The following is a 21882-nucleotide window of genomic DNA, read 5'->3' on the forward strand; positions in this document are numbered from 1 at the left end:
GGCCGTGCCGCCGGGGTCGCTCCACTCGAGAGGGGCTCAGCACGCCTGCCCCTCCCCTGGAGGCGAGCACCCCATGGCACACAGTCTGAATTCCCAGGTTGTGGAAGTACTTGCAAGATGCTGATGTGGGAGATGTACACAGAGAAAGCGATTATCTGGGAAACGTGTTTTCTTTATTTTAAGGCATGGAAAAGACATGATAATAGATAGGAAAAATGTATAAAATAATAGCCCACCTTGATACAACAGGAAGCAAGGAATTGCAGAGTAGTGGAATAAATTGTGGAGCCTTTTGCGCCCATGAGAACGGGCAACAACTTCTTATCGTGCTTAAACCAAAGGTGTTTTTGCTGCTTCATTCATTAGTTAGAGGAATACAAGTTCTAATTGTCCTAATAGTTTGAATTTCTCTTTTATATTTGCAAGTGTGCAAGGGAGGAATTTCAGCTTTGAGAAAAAAAAAAGGAAGTCTAGAATTGAGTGTAATGTGTAGTGTGGGGATATTACTTGTCTTCCCTTCAGCCCGTTCAAAGAAGTGATTTCTAAAAGAGATATTAGATTGTATTAAATTTTGAAAACACCACATACTAACTTGTCTAACAAAAAAGATCCACTGGGAAATGTGCTTAGCTACAACAGCAACAAATGTGGCATAGATAATGCTACTACAGTGTTGTTTTTTTTTTTTGTTTAGATGGTGAGGAAACTAAGTTTTTCCTCCACAAATGCTGTTTGTTTTGTAGGCGTGAGATGCCTTAGAATCTTTAGAAGCTGCCTAAACTGGAGGGATGGGGTGGGGGCTGTAGTTATGGACTTTAGTTTCTTGATAACGCCGTTAGTACTTTTTTGCAGAAGCTCTTTGTTGTAAGCAAGGCTTAAATAAAACCAATATTTCCTATGCATATTACTGTATATCTACTGGTGAGCAGTACTGTGACTCACCGTTCATCATCAAACTGTCATGAGAGCTCACATTACAGGTGTCAACTTCCCTTTGGAAGCTAAAACAAATTGTAAAAATGTTCTTCAGATGCTAAATGAATTTTGCATTTTTATATTTGAAATTAATCTTGATGTTTTATTTCATTGTAGGTAACTTAAGTGATTTTCTAGCATGGACACTGTTGCTAGCCATAGTTGTCATCTTCTCCAGCAGTTACATGAGCAGCGCATTCAGGGTCTCCTCTGTGACTGCATGCTGGTGGTAAAAGGTGTCTGCTTCAAAGCACACAAAAACGTATTAGCTGCTTTCAGTCAGTATTTCAGGTATGTGGCAGAAAATTATTCTTTTTAAAAAGTGAACTAAAGCCTATTGCTTGAGGTTTTAGCTGAAAAAGTTTGTTGTTTTTTTTTTTTTGCCTTGTAGTTCGCAGATTAAGTAACTGTAGGAGTGTGAGGGGAAAAGTTAAAACGTTTGTCCAGAGATAAATCTGTGTCAAGTGTTTAATTAAAAACTGTGGCCATCCTAATTGATTTTCTAGATAGATATACATAATTGTTTACTACTCTGCTTAAGCCTGGCATTTTCTTTTTCCTTACTTGCTGATGGTGCCTCATACAATGGATTCTGGCATGGACCTGCATTCCAAATTTCAGTATGAAAAGATAACTACAAGGAGCCTGGTAGGGCACATGAACAGACCTAGATAAGGGATATAGCTGATGAAATAATTCACATTAGCTACTTAAAGATAATGTGAATTTTTTCATCAATTATATATTCAAAATAAAATTTGAGTACATAGGTTGTTACTGCATCTCTATTTAGAACAGGTTCTCAAAGAGACAATGCTTCTTTCAAAGTATACAGGTGGCCCATGGAGCAAGCTGGTTTCTTTCCCCTCTATACAGCTGTCGCTGATCCTCCAAATTTTGGGGAGGTACTGGATCTCCCAACTTAAAATCGTTTATTAGTTATGAGTAGGCTCTTAGACCTGGCAGTTTTCAGACCTTGCTTCTAGAAACACTTCCAAAGCTTGACTACCAATCCTCATGTAAGAAAATTATTTTTATTTTACAACCAAGATAAAAAGATGAGCGTTTGATTTTCCTTTTTCTGTTCTAGGTTGTAATCCTGATAATGAAGTGAAATTATGCTCAAAGACTGATTTTTTAAAGTAATTAAAAAGAACTAAGCACTCAATTCTTCTTAAAATTCAATAGGATATAAGTGACTAAATTAAATTCTCAACCCAGATCTGTTCCCCTTTGTGTGTCAGGAGTTACTGTGAGGTATCAGGTTAGAGCCTGGAGGCTTTCATAGAGGGCGTGGAGTTCCTGGCTGAGGCAGACTAGGAACACACTTCATCTAGGATTGGTGATGCATGTGAAAAGCTACAGTTCTGATGCTAAGAATACTTCACATCAAATAGCTAGAAGTCTTGTGAGTTCAGACACTAAGGATTCAATGACAATTCAGTGGGCAGTGGTTGGACTGCTGATTTAGGCTTAGGTACTTACACCCTTCATTATTCTTTTACTTGATTCTCACCTAGTACCGGTAAAGAAGGTACTTTTTGATTGGATATGAGAGAATAGATTGAAAATAATGCCATCCTCTTGTTTACTATTACCTCCTCTCATCTACTTGTGGGGAGAGAGCTAATAGAACTTCAATTGGCGTTTTACTGATAAAGTTTGATGGACAAGCTTGGTTGCCAGAAGAGAACAGTTTAGCTGACTATGAGGTCTGTCTTCTCCTTTTTACTAGGAAATTTCTCATGTCCTGTTTTATTTGCCATGATGGAATGAGAAACACTCTTCTGAGTCAAACCAGCATTTGCAAATAATCCACGAATAAACCACTGCACCTAACATGTAGAGAACATTGGATAGGAAACTTCAAGCATAGAGCGTGATTACAAAACATTAAAAAATAGAAAATTAAAGTTATGTAAAAGATAATTTGCTTTGATTTATACTTTGTGTATGTTTTTTATAAAAGTGTTTGTGTTTGAATATTTGCCTTATTTTATCAGGACCCTTTTCCAGAATTCTTCAGGCCAGAAGAATGATGTCTTTCACTTGGACATTAAAAACGTAGGTGGCATAGGCCAGATTTTGGACTTCATGTACACCTCTCACCTGGACCTCAGCCAGGACAATGTGCAAACTATGTTGGATATTGCACAGTGTCTCCAAGTGCAAAATGTGCTGAACATTTGCCACACCTTTCTGAAATCCTCCCCAGCAGTGGAGCAGGCAGCCAGCATGCCCTGTGGTAGCGTGTTTTCACTGCAGGGTGCCTTGGCTGCAGATCCCAGCTGTGCCAGTGATGGCTATGGAGCAAACCTCCTGCACGAGTGCCCATCTGACACACAAGCTGCTAAAGTCGTGGCTGACCACCAACCTCATGCATCACAGCCTGTTAATCTTCACCCACCCTCAGGTGATGTACAGAAACAGCCACAAGACTCCTTAGATGGCAGCTGCACAGAGCTGCCATTTAAACAACCAAGTTACTATTACAAACTACGCAACTTTTACAGTAAGCAGTTCTATAAGCAGAATGCTTGCTCTAATCACGAGAGAGGAGCAGAACAACCCTTTTCTTACAGCACGTCTACAGAAGTAAATGCAGTAGAGAATAATTCTTGTACTGTCAATCACTCTGAGTGTATTCTGGAAACCTCTGATCACTTACCGTCAAACTTTCTGGTTCCGTCTGTGAATGAAGCTGCTCCAGACCAAGATGCAGAAGGCACAGTTATGCAGCCCACCAAACAGATGCGCCTGAAAAAGGCAATGCATCTCAAAAAGTTAAATTTTCTAAGATCTCAGAAATCTGCAGAGCAGGCACCTGAGCCTAAAAGAGACAACAGTGGAATAACAGGAGTAATTGAGTCTGTAAATGAAAGTACCATGGATGTGACGAATGTTAGAGTTACAGATGAAAAGGAAGCTGAAGATGTAGTGAATTCTGAGAATTTTGAACAAACTGTTGACATTGAAAGATCTCAAGGTCCTTTGGAACAAGAAGGGCAGTCACAGACTCTTCAGTCGCAGAGGCAATATACTTGTGAATTATGTGGGAAGGCTTTCAAACATCCAAGCAATTTGGAGCTCCATAAAAGGTCTCATACAGGTACAGTGATCAATAACTTGGTCTACAGACCAAATATTTCAGTTAGAGAGGGTGTCTTGCAGTATCTCTCTGTTGGTAGACAGAGATGCTCATTAAAGATCTACTATCAAAAATTTGTGGGTTCATTTTTTTAAAAAAATGAATAATCATACAGGAATAAAGACTGTAAGACCGAGTTTAGCTGAGAGTTGTAGTAGAGTTCTCCTTCATACTTGTTTTTTTAGGGCTCTTTTTCAAAGAAAGTTTGTGATATTTCAATGAAAATTTTATTTTTGTCTTGCATTTAGAAGAGGCATTTCTAATCAGTTTGTCAGATGGCCCAGAAGTCTGAGTCAGATAACGATGAGGTGTGTAAAGGCAATACTACAGGTGTTCCAGATGACCTCAGTTCTCCTTGATCATATATTCATATAAGCAGGTGATTAGGGTGTGGTGGTCATTTCTTTTTAAACTCTAGAAATGTGCTCTCTTAATTAGTTTGTACTTTTTTCCTAGTGTGAACTAGTTTCATTATGTTTACGTAGAGAGTAATATTCTTGCAGACAAGTAGACTGCAGAGTGAAGGGGGATTTGGAATCAATTTATTTTAAAAACTCCCAGGTAATATTATTTTAAAACCTATCAAATTTATTTCTGAGCATCTCTTTATTATATTGAAAGACAAAACCTGGTCCAACTTTGCTTCAGCTGATTTATCTGTTCAGTTTAACCAGCATGTTCTGTTTCTGTGACTTTAGATACAGGTTTTTATCTCAGCTAGTCGAGCAACGCCAGTGATTCCAAGTCCTTGAGATGTCATTATTCCTGATTAAGATGTTGAATATTTTTTGGCTTTTTTTCCTGTGTTATTATTAAATATACAATGCATCTTTGTCAATCTTGTCAAACAAACATCAATGAACATACATGTGTTGGTACTTTGACAGTGAATAAGAGTCTGTCTTAGGAGACATTATTTTGTTAATTGATCCTTACTATTAGGAATTTACTTTTCCATGTTTTAGTAGAAAAATCTTTCCAGAACTTGAAAATATGAAAATTTTGCATTATCTTCCTGAAGTTTTCACTTGCTATCTTAGAGTACTGATTGCGGTAATAATCCTTTTTTTTCCTCTTACTGTGGTTGCCTGTGAAAGAGTTGCATATGTCTCTTACCCAGATCCCCTCTTTGCTTTGTATTTTTTTGAATCTGTTGTAGAATCTGAGCTGGTGTCATTTGGTATGCTTTAATATCTTAGAAATTTCAGGAAAATAGGTGATCAGATAGGAAACAACATCTAGAGAAGCCCCAGCTGAGAGTCTGCAGTCAGTAATGTGAGTTTGTGCTAAAGAATCTTACGTGGGAGACACCAACTATAAGAAACCTGTCAGAATTTGTCCTTCCTTAGACATGTCTGTCACTGGAAGAAATCTGGATTTTGTGAGTGCTGGTGCCCATTAAACTGTTTTTTTAAAAAGCATGCTGCCTGAGTGATAGACTTCATTACTAGACTTAATTGCTGTATGTTTCTTCATCTGCTAAACTGTTCAAACCAGGAGGTTCAAAGTTTTGTCTACCTCTTCTAATGTAACTTAAAGGTCAGGGGAATGGACTGAGTACTGAGCTTTGTAGAAGGAAGAGACTGTAGCCACTGATGAAAGTGTTTTGCAAATTACTGTCCTTCTGTAGACACAGCTTGGCCTGCAAATGCTTCCAAGTGTAGGTAAATGGAAAAAGAGGCAAAGGGTTGAAGTAGCTTTTGCAGTGTTATTTATCTGTGTTTCAGGTAATTTCTTTGCTCTTATTTGAGGTCTGTGTGTTTGCACATGCTTCTACTCCAGTTAAGCTCTGATAGATGGTGTTACACATTCCACAACGCTGCTTGGTATGAACTAGATTTATACATTACACTGCATAGGAAAAGTGATCATAGACTTGGTTTTGTTGTTGGTGTTGTCCTTCTCTACTTGTCTGAGTATACACTGGATTCAGGAATTCCATGCTGCTTTCGGGCACTATTTTCTTTCAGAAGTTTTAAAAAAATTCTAGACTTGAATGTTACTTAATGTGGCATTAACATTCTTCCACAGATATGCTAAACTGACAGAGTTCAGGAGCATATGTTTAACAAATAAGCATATCAAAGGAGGGTGGAAAGACTGAGACTAGATAGGCCTGTTAGCTTACCTGTTTGGGTCACATGGATTTATTTTAAAATATCTAGTGCGAAAAGAGCATTTGGAAAATTACAGTGGATGATGAGTACAATGTTAATATAGGAGGGATCTGTAACTGAAGGTACAGGGCATGTCTGTATCATTAATATTAGGTGTAGTAGTAGTAAAGTAACATAAGTGTATGCAAAAAGCCATTTCCATTCATCTGCCAACTAATTGCTGGCTAATCAGTTGTATTTGGAAACATTACTTTTCTACAAATGAACAAAAGGTTTTGCAAGCATTTATTACAGCGCTTACTGAAAGGCCTCTAAATCTGGCTTTGCTGAAGGGATGAAAGAAGCAAGTTACTAAAACAGACCTTTCATGCTGGCAAGTCAGTTTTTAACCCACAAATTGACAACTCTTTTTCAACACAAGTGTTATGGCAGTCTGGCTGCCAAGAAAAAGCACATGTGAAATTCTCTGTCCCTGAATGCTGGGGACTACTAAAGAGTTTAGAGGATAATATGGTTGTATTGATGAGTTGTCTGTGTGAAGGACAGGCATCCTGTGTTCAACACAAATCATTCTGTTGGGCTGTCTACCTGTTTTAATTGTATTGCTCGTAGATATTTAAAGGAATCTCAAAAGAGAGATGACTGCATTGACTTTAAGATTGATTTTGACTTGACTGTTATAATTTGGTTTTTATTAGATTGACCTGTCTGAAAAAAAAGGAAGCAAGTATCTCTCTTACACAGTCCTTACCTGTACAGGAGCAGTGTTTTCAGGAAACATCTCAAAAAAACCTACAACCCTTTGGAAAGAACTCTTGGCAGGATGGAATACAACAGGAGCAGAGTTACACCGTCAAGTAACACACTGTTGATCCTCAACCTTTTCATTCTGAGCTTTGCTTGAGCAAGTTGACGGTGTGCTGTGGTGGGTCCTGCTCCTCACCTTTGTGATCTCTTCAGGAACACTGCTTCTGCCTTCGTGCCTTTCTCCTCTGGAGCTGACATACCCCTGCTTTGGTCCCCCTGCTGTGTTCTTTATCCTCAACTCTTCTTGCAGAGTGTTGAACAAGAAGGATACAACAGGAAGATAGAAAACACAGGACAGTCCAAGGGTTTAAAAGTAAAGTCCCTTGGATAATTTATTTAAGAATTGTCTTAATTGTAGTTCAGTTACTACTTTTCATGAAATTTTCTCTATTGCTGTTGATCTGGCTGTGGTCTTTGAGAATATTAGTGGTCTCAGAAAAGGCTTTTCATTTGCATTTTAATGACAGTCGTAGAATCTGAGAATAATTTAAATTAGAATGGACTTCTGGAGGTGATCTAGTCCAGTATGCTCAAGGCAGGTCAGACTGGATTGGGCTGTTTTGCTCATGACCTTGTATAATCAAGTTTTTAATATCTTCAAGGACAGTGATTCCCCAAACTCTCCAGACAACCAGTTCCAGTGCTTGATGACCCTCACAAGGCAAAAAGATTCTTTTCTTATATATAACTGGAATTTCTCATGATATAACTTGTCTGTGTCCTCTCTTGTCCCATCAGTGTACCTTCAAGAACAACCATATTGCATCGGTCTTCCCATTGTGTGTAGCCAGCAGCAGGACTTCTGTTTGCCTTCTCTTCTTAAGGCTTCAGATGTGGTCTCACCAGCAATAGGCCGGGATGAATCATCTTCAGTTTACTAGCTGCACTCTTACTGATATGCCCTAGGAATCACTTGGGGGGAATACTACAACATTTTGAGTAATTTAGTGTTTCTGCTAAAATTCAGTCTTGGAATAGTCTACTAGAAAATGTCTAGTGGTTTGGATTTTTATGTAGGTGCAGAATTGTTCTCCAAAATTTAATTTGATCTTTCTTTTCAAAGAAAACATTTTTGTGATGTCTTTATCATGAGGGGGAAAAAATCAACTCTTTTTATGTTGGTATGGTTATAATGAGGCTGCATGCAGCCTACAAGAGAGGTGAGAAATTTGAGCCTCCACTTCCCTCCCTACTCCTCTGGTTATTTCAGGGTGGATTTTGGTTTAAATAATAGTCTTTGTCGATAGTATCTTTTCTTTTTGCGTAGGTAATTTCTGCAGAAATGGTTAGTAATGTTTTTTTATCCTCCATTTCAAATTACCTTGATGTTTTACTGTTGTCAGAAACCTTCCCTGTTGTCACAGATCTGGCTCCCTGTCGGTTTCATTTGTATTTGTGTTGTCAGTCCCAGAATTTGTAGTGTTTTATGAATACAGAGCCATAATGAAATAGAGTCTCGATGTTCAGAGTTACTGGTTTCTTAATTTTGATTCTTTAATTGAATAAAAGCTTTCTGGAAAGTGTTGTAAGATTTCCATTCTTCATTGAGCAGGAAAAATACATACAGCCTCAAGCTGTCAGACTTAACTGCAAGACTGCTCTCTGGGAAGCCATATAACTGTGTATGTTTACTTGCTGCTTTAAAAATCTAACAAGAGTTGCATGTAGTCTTTGATCCTGAAATATGTTGAAAGAACATCACCTCTGTGTGGCAGCAGGGAAGACCTGGGAACTGTACATGTTGCTTTTTACACTTCCAGGGATGGAGGAAGAATACTGATGTAGAGAATACTTGCTGGAAGAGAAGGCCACAGATAGTCAAGAGGTATTCTATAAATTCAGGAAAATTATAATTTAAAAAAGTAAATTAAAATCTTTAGGCAGATTTTTGAATCAGCACCAAGATGAAACACAGTGTAAGATCTCTTTCTCAAAATAGCTGCATTCAGAATCACAAGGATTTACATTATTTTTTCTTCCCTGGACCTGTGGGCCAGACTATATGTCCTTTTAATGTACAATTAGATTCATGAAAATATTAGAAGTCTTATTGTCATTGAATTAAGTGGTATTTGATTATTATTGTTTTAAAAATGCTAAAAGAGGTATAGATTTTTATCAGCAGTACAAAAAAAATAGGAAACCAAGGACTAATCAAGGAGAAAAAAAATTACCTTCATGAAATACTGGAGAGGAGAAAAAGTGATTAGAAAAAGATATTGTCTGAAATTGACAGCAGGAGAATTGAAGTATAGTGCTGTCACATTCTAGGTTGAGGGTCAAGGTATTTTGAAAAGCTAAAGTGGGCTGCACTCATTTTTTGCTAAAGCTGCTCATAGGTTTCTGAATATTCAATACCAGTTTTGTACATGTAAATTCAGAATTTTGGAGCAAAATCCTTGGGTTACTTATCAGATACTCCTATACAGGATAAGAATTCGAAGGCAAATATGTATTTTCTGGAAGTAAATGGCTATGTGCTGATCAGAGGTGTATGGTACATGCTGAACAGAGAGAACAGAATCCTTTCAAATGAGCTTCTCTGCATTCCTTACTGTTTTTAAGAGTGGACTTTTGTATGTACATGTGGAAAAATGGATGCACTTCCCATAGCTGCTGCTGCTGTTGTTGTAGGACCTTGTTATCTATTCTATTCTTCCTGGAGGTATGGTATCCCTTTGTTTGGGGGAAAAAAGTATTTAAAAAAAAAATTACAGAACACTCCCATTCATATCAAAACTCTTCTGCCTATTTATCTTTAAAGGTAAATGCTGTTTCTGAGTAAGTCTGCCTTGCAAACTTAATGATAAATGCTGTACTTCCCTCTTGGAAGTTTCCCTTTAGATATGTAAGTAAGTGGACTTTTGGGGATATTTTTACTGTCACATGCTTTAAAAGGAAGTATACCAATTTAAAAAATTTATATTGTATTTCAACTATTAGAAGTTCTATGTTCTGTTTCTTCTTTTAGGTGAGAAACCTTTTGAATGTAACATTTGTGGGAAACACTTCTCACAGGTGGGAATATTTTATATTATAGTACTTACACTTGAAAATGAAATGCATCTATATGTTGATTCTAAAAAGCTTGGTTTTAAGTCTATAGATATTTTTTCTTCAAAGACAGACTTCACTTTAGGGATAAAATATTAAAATGTCTTATTTGAAAATAGTATGTTAAATGCTTTGGATGTGTTTGATACATGTTGAACCTTTGATTCTCTCTTCTCAGTAGATGTTTTTTATATCTTGCCTTCAAAGGAATATTTAGCTCTATAGAGCCACAGCTATAGTTGAAATAGAACATTCATTCTTTGACTGTTCTTTTGCCTTAAGCCTAGCAGTATGTTGTGAATAGCATTTTTACAGTGCCTGAAAAAAATACAGGTTAGAATTCTGTATAATGTATTTACAATACAGTTTCATCTTCCTGCATGGCATAAATTATTAAGCAGATTTTTTTTTTTTAGTCAAAAAACAATTGTTCATATAATTTGGCTTATTTTCCTTCTGTGCAGAACAACAGCACAGTCTGACTGAAAGAGCAAAACTCAGCTATGATTTAAAGAAACAGACTTGTGAAATTCCCTGCTTACATACAGGGCCTAAACTTTAGCTTCATTTGCCCCCCAATGCTTGTTTCCTATTCTGGGTACAACAATTACTTTGTATTTATATGGTGCCTAGTTGTCTCCTGTTTCTAAAGTGTCTGTTTCTTGTCTGTTTTCTTGGTTGGAATATGGCTACCTAAGTATGGGAAACCATAGACAGGTGCATATTTTTAGACTAAGATGAAATAGTAATTATCGTTTAATAACTTTGGTCTTTCTCAGGGGTTCTGGGTTAAGGATTAGAATCATGTGGTCTTTGTCTGCCCACCCACCAGTGCTTGCACTTTTCCTGCTCCAGTTTTCTAGTACACCAGTGGGACTTCTTTGACCCATGAATCTAATGCAGTTGCATCCTCCACTCTGTTATTACTGAATATGAATATAACACTGTGCCCAGTGAGCAGTACTGCTTCATCCTGCTTATCAAGCCATTTTGAGCATAACTGGATCTGCTCAAATATCTTATTAATCACATACTTAATTTCATAACTCACAAATTCCATTCAAAGTACTTTTGGCAAATGGAGTGGTAGTACAGTGGAGGAAGAGGGAATTAAAAAGTTTCATGCACTCAGTGTGTGACAGACATGACAGACTTGGGCAACATGCTTTGCTCCTCTTCACTTAAAAAGAAACAAAACCCCCAAGAAAACGGGACATTTCTGCCTTTTAATTAAACACTCTTAAACAGCTTTGCTCCCCTGCCCCCCATTTAACTGGCTTTGTCTGAAGGTGTAGGTAGGTATGTGCTGATGGACAGTGCCTACACATCCCGCATAGGAGCCGTAGAGTTCAGCTTGCGTGCGGCAGCTCTGTGTGCTCAGCAAAGGGCACTCCCATACTCCTCAGGTACTTGCTTTGGAACTGTGCATAAGGATAAATACTGTCCGTTTTTTTTTTTTTTTCCTTAAAAGACCACCTCTGATCTTGGTCTTGGTCTTGTCAGTCTGCAGGCACAGAAATAATAACCCTTTTCTTATTTAAGCCTTCGTGTTCTGTGCTTTTGAGTCAGTGCAGTTGTGCCTGGTAGTATGTCTGCTCCTGCTGAGTGTAGCTGATGTTCTGTGTGTTGAAATGTGAAACACAACATGAAGAAAGTAGGGAAGGTTGACATAGGAACTCATAGTTTGGGACAAATAACCATAAATGTCTCTGATTTTTTTGAGAAAAATGTTCCTTTTTGTATTTCCAAGCCTGCATCTTCCCTTACTACTAGTGCACAGCCTGTTGCTGTGTGGTCCTTGTCTGGCTGGTGATCCAGGGTATCGTTGTTTTACCTCCTGACTGACTTCTGCAAAGGTTTTTTGGGGGGACCATATGTATTAATTTTTTCACTATTAAAAGCATGCCAGTTACAAATGGACTAAGCATAGCATATCCCTCGTGTCTCCAAATCTGCAATGAGTGATACACAACCAGTATCAGCCAGAGGATTCTTCTCAGCATTTTTTTTCCTTTTACTGAAATGCTGGCAGAAGTTCTCCTGCGCTCTTTCACTGAGATGGCATATTATGCCTTAACCAAGGTTGTGTACCACCTTAAACCTTAGGAAGAATAGAAGGTACACATGTTTTTACTTTTTTTTTTTTGTCTCAGCACAGTTTATGACAAACTATTGCTCTCATTAGGAGGAAATGACATAGGTTTGTAATAAATAAATCTACTTGCTACTCTCTATAGAAAGTTTTTATTCTGACTAAAAATGCCTGTATGGAAACTATTTCAGAATAATTGTTGACTTCAGGTTCACCTTTTGTCTTTATCCAGAATACCTTTCAAATGCCTGTGATATGGTTTGTTTAGTGATGTGGATAGCGATGAAGGTTCTGTCTTTTGTACATTTCACTCAAATGTACCTCTGCATAAAATCCCTTCTCTTTGTTCCACGGAGAAGTCAGTTTAGTCTTCTTCCTCAGAAACAGGTGCCCTGATCTTGAACAGGTTTCAGTATTAGGAAGTTTGGCCTGGGAGAACAGTATTTCAGTCATCCTGTTGTCTGAAAAACTTTACAGGGCTTAAAGAAAGCGCTCTGAGAGTTCAAATGGTGATCTGTTCAATATTGTCCTCTGTGTGTGTCTGTGTCTTCAATACTTTAGTTCTGGTATATCCTAAGCTCTGATTACAGTGGTTGATAATCACAAGAAATTTATTATCTAGAGGAGTGAGAAGAAATTACTGATGGGTCTTATTTTTGTTGTCTTACTAAGGAGGGCATAATAATCTTTGCATCCTTAGTTTTCTTTCCTGATTGAAAGGACTTAATATTCCTTCAGTGTACTTAGATAAAACCAGGCAGTTATCCACCAGAGAGAAAAGAAAGGTTAAAAAATGACTGTGGAAGTAAGCACTATTTATGGAACATCTGCAGCTCTTCCATCCAGACTAGCTGTGTCTTGTGCTTTGAGAACTAGACTCAGAGCATTAGTCATTCAGAAGCACCAATGGCTTTAAAAACATTTAAAATTAAAAAAAAAAAAAAAAAGTTGTAATGGGTAAGATGGCTTTGTCCAGTCATCTGGTTTGCCTGCTAGACTGGCACGATTTTTACAGGTCTGGGAGAGGAAAGATATGTAATAAAAATTCATTACCAGTAATCCCATTTGTTCATTTCTGTACTTCCTGTTGGGGTTTTTTTTTGATAGGAGGAAATACAGCTTTGGAGCACTTGACTCTGAGTATTTTATGCATTGAAAAATGTTCACCCTATTCTTTTCTTTTTAGCCTCTTGGTAGGTGAATTCAGACATCCTGATGTAACAACATTTTATTTGTAGGACAGGGAAAATGAAACTAACGTGAACCATACCACTAGTAAGTTTTCTTCTTCACTGCAATCTAGATAGTGTAATTTTCATTTATAATTGGATCTGTTTTCAACTATAGGTCTTTCTTTTTCCTTAGAATTTGATTCTAGGCTTCCTTTTTTCTGGTTTGTGGTTTGTTTGTTTTTTTTTTCCCCTGTTCTTTTCAATGTATAATTTTATACTTAAGCAATTTGATCTTGGAAGAACATGGTAGTCTGTCTTTGCTAGATGAGAATGACTGAGTTCATACATGCTTTGTAGTGTTTGCTGCCCTAGAATTAAGAATAAAAAGCCAGTCTCCTAGTTCCCATCGTTGTCTTCCTGTCTGTGTACAACAACAGGCTAGCTAATTTAAATGTTTAAATTACTGTCCCTTCAGGCAGGCAATCTCCAGACACATTTACGTCGACATTCTGGAGAAAAACCATACATTTGTGAAATCTGTGGGAAAAGGTGAGTAGAATTCATCATTAAATTTAACATGGTAGCTTTATTCATGTTTTCTTTAATTTTCATGATAAACTAAGGCCCAAGAGCTCAGGCAGCATGGTGGCCCATGTTGTTTAAAAGACATTGGGTTTAAGTGTGTACCGATGGGATTAAAATACATAAAAGTCTGCAAGTGTCTGGTTGCAAATCCCAACAGTAAGATAAATGTGCTACACGTAGTCTGTGATCTTAGTTAATTTTTTGTATATTAGTATCTTTAGTTAAGGTTATACTCTTGAGTGTATTTTGAACAATAAACATAGCAATAAATCATGTGGGTTTGTACCTTTCCCTCACATTTTTTTCATTATTTGGTCATATTATTTTTCTTACATGTAATGGAAATTATGAAGTATGGGAAACTTGACAAATTTAATCAAAGCATTAAATATTTCTGCCTTCTACTAACAGATGACAGAAAATTCACTAATTTAGGAGTAGCATTCATATTTACACTAAGTTAAATGCAGAATAAATTAGTAACATTAATGGTGAAAAGGGTATTTTGGGCTTTTTTTTCTAGCATAAATTTAGTTGGACATTGTCAGCTTCAAAATGTTTTTTCTTAAATGCATCCATTTAACATCTATCCAGCACGACCCTGTGGTTTAGGTTTTAATCTTTGTTCAGAGCATCAGGCATTCGTTATTGTTGATTTTCACGTCATACTCAGCTTAGGAGAATAAGAGTCTTATAAAGACAATAATTTGGTTTCCATGTTCTGTTACAGATTTGCTGCTTCTGGTGATGTTCAGCGTCATATTATCATTCATTCTGGAGAAAAGCCTCATCTGTGTGATATCTGTGGCAGAGGTGTGTAAGAACCAAAGCTTCTGCCTCTGAGATTTTTTGATTGACATGTGAGGAGTCATTTTAATCTTGGCATCTGTCATATTTTTTCTAGGATTCAGCAACTTCAGTAATTTAAAGGAGCACAAAAAGACCCATACAGCAGATAAAGTATTCACCTGTGATGAATGTGGGAAGTCATTCAACATGCAACGAAAATTAGTGAAGCACAGAATTAGGCATACTGGAGAGAGACCATACAGCTGTTCAGCATGTGGTGAGAGTTCCTGTGCATAGCTTGGTTGTGTCTTTACTTTTTAAATAAGTCCCTATGTCAGCAGAATAACAATTAACCAAAATAATTTTCAATTGAAATACCATGTTGTGAACGTTTTTCACAAAATCTTCTGTCTTGCCTACGTCGTAGTCTTTCATTTGGTGTAATAAATTCCTTTAGCGGCTGTAAATAAGTTTAAAAATTAATTTCAGTCTAAGAATGCAGAGGGCAATTAAGAGGAAACAACACTGTCTATGTACATGTTTGGTAGAGAATTACTGATATTAGCAGTTTCAAAAATGGATTTATTTTCAGTATAGTCCTTTCTGATGGAAAAGCTGAGTTGGGCTATCCATGGAGTCTCTTTTGGTTTTGTTTTTTTGTTTGTTTTTTCCCAGTTGAATAGTGTTCAGATTTAACTGCATTCAACCATACAGTTCGATAATATCAGTCTTTTGCCTTTGCTTCAACCTCTGGAATAAAATCAAAACTTGATCAGTGCTTCATACCAGACAACACACATTTTCTAAATCTGCTAGATAGGTCATACTTCCATGTGATCTGAAAATGGCTCTTTGATCAATGATTGATCCGTGTATAACAGTTCTGAGAGACCGCATTGTCTGTCCTTATCTCATATGTTGCTCAGCATCCTGCATACTACTTATATTTCTGCCCTTAAGTGCTGTTTTGGTATAATGTAATTCATGTTCTGAGGAGTCAGCTTTAGAGGATATGATAATGTCCAACTGCAGTATGTTTAATTTGTAATGTCTTGAGGCATAAGGAACACTAATATTATCAGGAGGTCTTTCATCAGAACGAGGAAATACAGACATGCAGGATATGGAAGTATAAACAGTTGTGTTGCTGCCATTAAGACTGGCTAATGAGCCTATTTTTGTAGTGTTCCTTTGATTATTTTTCATTTTAGCCAGGTCAGCTTGTACTGAGAAGGCAAAAATAGTGCAAAGAGGATCTGATCAAGCATTAAGAAATCATTCACGTTATGCAAAAACTCCACATGTATTATTCCAGTAATTTGTAATCTTACTGTTTAATGGCTTTTCAGAAGAGAAATCTGAGTAATAGAATAAAAAGTAGAAGACTGCAGTTTTATTGGGCTTTCAGATAATACAGTTCATTTTAGCTGGTACCTGTTCACACAAAATAATCTTTAACCTAGGTAAAATGAGGTAAGATTGCAAGTAGGTACCAGCTTATTGCTACAGTGCTGAAGAATGTGAGGTGTCTGAATCATGTAGCAGTACTGGGCATTAATGGTCGGAGGTTCTGCTTGTTCTTCTACACTTTACTTTGGCTCAGCCTCAGACACTTGTTTCTTTGCAGTATGATGACTGACCTCATTTGAGCTTGTGGTTCTGAAAATAGACAATCAGCTGAATATTTTATTGTATTCTAATATTTACAGCAATGAAAATCTATGGTTTTGACACATTCCCTGGCTGGAATATAAAAAATAGACTGCTGCATTACATTAGCTCAAAGCTAACAAAAAAGCTAACTTTGTCAGCACTGTAAAAGTAGTTCCCTGGTAGTGAACAAACCATTATTTTCTATAGTGCAGTTCTCACTGGGAGAACATATTTAGAAGCTTATTAGCATACTCTTTTTTCCAGAAAAAAAAATGAATTATTTACTGGTTTGGCTTTTTTTTTTTAATTACATGAAGATAGATACAAACTGAGAGCACTCACGGCTTTCCAATACTGATGGACATTCCCATCTCTGGAGAGAAAAACAAAGGCACTGGGAAGTAGAAGTTGGTAAATCAGATCAAGAAGAAGAAACAAGTCATTGAAATTGTACAAGCAGAGGGAACTTCTTTGAACTGATAAACAGGTTCTAGATAAACAAAGTACCATAACTGGGACACACTAAACCTTTTCACTTGGTATTTCTTCTAGGTACAACATGTTTATGCACTTGTGTTAATGACAAAATCTTAATCTGGTGCTTCTGTCTCGTAGGGAAATGCTTTGCAGGCTCTGGTGACCTGCGTAGACACGTGAGAACTCATACAGGAGAGAAGCCCTATACCTGTGACACGTGCAACAAGTGCTTCACGCGCTCGGCGGTGCTGCGGCGGCACAGGAAGATGCACTGCAAAGCCAGCGAGGAGCCTCCGCACACACCGCGGGACTTTACTCAAGGGCTTGAAACGTCTGACCTTGACAAGTCTCAGACTTGTGACTCTTTTGGCCAAGAAATGCCCGTTACCTTGTTACCAGTGTCTGTTAAGTTTCCCATTCGTCCAGCTGCAAATTCAACTGAACTTGATAGTTCTGTGGATTCTTACTGCAAGTTGCAATCCATGACTCAGCACCACGATGGAGCAAGCCAACAGAAGCTGCATGTGGACTCTGCTAAACTCCCAAAAACTCAGACACAGCAAACTCCTCCACCACCGCAATATGCTTATGCAGATGTAGATGTGTCCTCTGCAGAAGAGCCCTTACAGTCTGATAATGTTCCCATGATTCGCTCCTCCGTGGATGGCTTGGACAATCACTGTAATGATCCATTAGGCAGCCGAACATCATCTGCTGCATACAAGAACAATGAAGGACCATTCTTCTCCAGCATGACCCTCTGGGGTTTAGCTATGAAGACCTTGCAGAATGAAAGTGAATTGGAACAATGAGAGCTCAGGTGACAGTGACAAAACTTCTTAGGGGCATTTCATGCTAGAGTGATGATGATTGCACTGCAGCATAGAGAGATCAGAGCTAGTTTTTAAGCCAGCTAGCTTGGAGACTGGTAAAAGTCAAGGTATGCATGCCCAGAATCCAGTTGTAGGCTGCCTTTACATTGCTGCTCAGCAAAGTTCAAATCTAGTTTTAGGGATCTTTGTTGTTCTGTGACTGCACCGTGTAGCTTGTGTTGCCAGGATTTACTAAAATTTGCCATTTACTAAATTTATCATTTAACATGGTATTTTTTGCCTGATAATGGAGGATAGGACAGCCCAATGCCTAATTTCATGATTGTGGGTGCACTTTCAAGAGTGGATCATCACAGTTGTGTAAGGGTGTAGATATGAAAAGAGGAAAATATTTAACAAATCCCTCGTGAATCTGAGGTTCAGTAGTGACTTTCTTACCAGTAGGATCATTGGTTTACATGACTTGAGTATTATAATATTAAATTTAAATGTTAAATACTGGACAATATTTGTGATAGTGCAAAGTAACTGTATATCTAGAAACTTTATTTTTTTACAATAAAAGCTTTTTTTAGTATTTTATAAACTATTTTGCACAGCAGATTATTTGTACAATGAAGACCAATATCAGGAAATGCAAATAAAGGGAAGTTGTTTCACATTGTAACTTAATTGCTCTTAATCTGTTTCATCTCTGTATGAAAGATTTTTAATAACATAATTCCATCTATTCTAGGTACCTTTACAGTGCTAGTAGGGGATACCACTGCAAGAAGAGCTGCACTATAAAATAAGTGCAATCAATACACCAGTAGCTAGTCTTGCACTTCACTGAATTAGTGTAAAACATTGGCTAATTAATGGAATGAATAGATTGTTACAGGATAGACACTTTGCTTATTGGCCTTTCTCCACTTTGGTGCTTCAAATGGTTGCATTAATTTTCCATATAGATCTGTTGCTGCATTTCAAACTGCTTGCCACAACCATGTGAGTTTTACTGGCCTAACATTATCCAACCCATCAAAAAAGTTTTAGCCATGTATTGTCAAGCTGTATGCTGAAACAATCCTTAGATGTTGTAGTTTCTGAAATGAAAGCATCCTCATACTAGCCTTTTTTTTCTGAAGTTCATTCACAGGCTGGAAAGTCTGTCTAAAGTACATACTTTTTATTTCCTATAAGAAGTCTCAATGCTTTTAGGCTGAGCAGAAGATTTCAGTGTTTTGCAACAGCTAACAAGATCTGGTATCAGTGCTATTTTAAAAACACTGCAGTTCCTCTGCTGAAAAAAAAACCACCACAATTGCATAAAATTAACTGCTGGAACTGTCTTGTAATTAATATGTTATGTCACATTTTCCTGGCATTAGAAAAGGGGTTGTCACTTGTATCCCACTAAAGCATAAAGATTCAAATCTATTATGATTGTCTGGTTCTTGGTAGAAGAAGAATTAATTTTTCTAGAAGAGGAATGTAGACCACGGGTGATGTACAGCCCACTGCTTGTGTTCTGTGGAAGTTCAGAGCCTGGAAAATACAGTATTTTTTCATATTTTTGAAGTGCTTACCCCTTTTCCCCCCATCCCCCTCCAGGAATTCAAAACTAGCTGTTAAGTTTCTTACCATGTTAACACCATGCATCACAATTTGTAGCTTCCCTTCTGTTACTTGGGCCCTGTGCCTCCATTTTGAACTGCTTTCAAGCCACGTTGAAAAGAGGATAGTATTGCTGTCCAGAGTGTAGCACTCCATAAAACAACGGGGGAAGAACATTACACTGAATATGTAAGTCTTGAAAGACAAATTTCTCTCAATTGTAATTTAATTTTTTTTTTCACTTCATTAACAGACCAGTTAAAATCAAGATGCCCTGGAGAGCAAACTGGGACTTCTTTTCACCTTTCTTTTCTTGTAGTGCACATATACTAGGAAACAATAAAACATTTATATTTTTCCAATCCGTAAAGTCAAAACAAGTGTTTGCAGGACCTAATTTTAAAAGTAATGCCTAGGCTAAGCAGAACAGTCCCACATAGGATGAAGCAGGGAATGCTTTGAACCCTCAGTTCTTCTCATTCATTTTCTTTTCCACTACTGGCCGGGGAACACTGCAGGTCTGTGTGGGCATCGTCCACAGGCTGTTCTGTAATCCCTGTGTTGTGAATCTGTCCCTGACCACCTGTGCCCACCTCTCACTCTGCTTTCTTCGCACTAGGTGCCAAAGGCAAAATGGGGGTGTCTGCCAGTCACCTGCTTTGTGGCTTTCCCCTTGACAAACTTTTTAGATTTATTTATCCCAAGAGAAAATAGAAATTTGATGCTGTTCCCATGAGGATTTTGTTGCTTGGAAAGGACGTATCTGCAATTTGTGGACCTCCTAGCTATTTGCTGCCTCTTGTTTCTGCAATGCTTTTGTTTTTTCTGTTGTATCTTGGTGGAGTCAGTACAGAACAGGTTCAAAATGGACCATGTTGCAACCTTTGTGCTCTTCTAACAGTGTTGGAGGTCTGTACACCTTGTTTTGAGGAAATGTGTTATTGCTGAAGACTGTCTTAAAGTGAAAATGGCATCTTGAGGTGCTTAGAAGCGCATAGATGAGATGCTAGGTGTCAAGTGCTTTGTGCCCAGAGGGCAGCTGTCTTGCTCTGAGGTTAATTTTTCTTGCTTGGCAAGAGAATTCTTTCTGTGAGAGTGTTTCACACCACAAACATGAGGGTTCTCAAACCTGCTACCAGATTGTGAATACTGTGTGCATGTTGGGGAGTGTGATAAAACACAGTGCAATGTGGCATCTTTGGGAAGGCAGTAGAGGAAACGCTGGTAGGACAAAGCAGCCTGTCTGAGTTTGTACAGCTGGAACCAGAAAAAAGAAGAGCTGCAGCACCAGGTAGGAGTATTTGAAAATGGTTATTCCTAGCTGGCTTGAAGGAAAAGCTGAACAAGAGAAAATTCAAAAGAAATAGCTGGGTGGATTCAGATGGAAGTGAATAATTTTTTATGTACAGAATAAGAAGTTTTGGATTAAGGAGCCCCATCCCTGTAGCCACTTTGCAGTGAGAGTATTACTGCTTGACTGTGAAAATATTTATTTTGCTTTTGTGTTTCCAACCCCAAATATAGTATGTCTTGCTAATTTAGTATTGTCTGAGCTTTTCTCAGTGAGACATCTGTAGAAAATTGCTTTTAAAGAGGATCTTTTTCTGTATCCTGAGAATTCTCTGTGCCATCCTGTAGGTCCATAATGAAGAGGATGTTTGAGTGGGAATAGGAAGTGTGGTGTGATAGCCCTAATGCTGCCATGAAGTTGGCACAGCTGAAAAACAGCAGCGACCCTGTGACTTTGAGGAATGGGTGGAAACAATGACGTAATTGTTGAGCCAATAGTATTTGACAAGCAACAGACACTCGACCATAGATATTGCTCATAAATACCCGTAGCCAGTGTGCTGAGGGGGGTGAACACCCATCAGTCAGTTGGCCAGTAACAGGCACAGCTAAAGTGCCATATAGTTGATCTCAAAAGCATGCTATTTAGAAAAAACAGCCACAATCCAAAACTTGTCATAGTCTAATCAAAGGACTGCAAACTCTTATTTATTAGAATAACTATTCTGCACTGCAGAGGTGCTGTTCAGTTCATCTTGAGAACCTGAATCACTTTTGTTTCCAGAAGCTGCAGGTAAGCCCTGCTCAGGGCTTAGTTTGGGTTTGTTCAGTGCAGAGGTATCTCTGTCATTCGGCTCCTGCACAGTATAGAAAAATTAAATTACAGTAGTGTTTAAACTTTATTGGATACAGGGGGAAACAGTGGCCAAGGATGAGGAAAAGTCTGAGGTACTGAGCCTTTAATGTTAAGACCAGTTGTATTCTGAGTGCTCCGCCCCCTGAGCTGGAAGATGGGGATAAGGAGCAGAATGAAGCCCCCATAATCCAAGAGGAAATGGTCAGTGACCACCTACACCACTTAGATTCACATAAGTCTATGGGGTGAGATGGGATCCACCCAAGAGTACTGAGGGAGCTGGCAGAAGTGCTCACCAAGCCACTTTCCATCATTTATCAGCAGTCCTGGATAACTGGGGTGTTCCCAGTTGACTGGAGGTCACAAATGTGACACCCATTTAAAAGAAAGGGCAGGAGGAGGATTCGGGGAACTACAGGCCTGTCAGTCTGACCT

General features: G+C 38.0%; 1 protein-coding gene across 1 annotated transcript; it reads left to right on the plus strand.

The window, feature by feature from the left end:
• Window positions 1-1097: 1097 nt before the first annotated feature.
• On the plus strand, window positions 1098-17681 carry ZBTB49 (zinc finger and BTB domain containing 49). Its single transcript, XM_008935296.1, has 7 exons — window positions 1098-1266; window positions 2979-4084; window positions 10019-10065; window positions 13841-13914; window positions 14681-14763; window positions 14855-15016; window positions 17008-17681. The coding sequence occupies exons 1-7, from the start codon at window positions 1115-1117 to the stop codon at window positions 17679-17681; spliced, it is 2298 nt and encodes a 765-aa protein (XP_008933544.1). The 5' UTR covers window positions 1098-1114.
• The last annotated feature ends 4201 nt before the right edge of the window (window positions 17682-21882 follow it).

Source organism: Merops nubicus, unplaced genomic scaffold (genome assembly GCF_000691845.1).
Source record: "Merops nubicus isolate BGI_N331 unplaced genomic scaffold, ASM69184v1 scaffold12622, whole genome shotgun sequence".
NCBI lineage: Eukaryota > Metazoa > Chordata > Aves > Coraciiformes > Meropidae > Merops > Merops nubicus.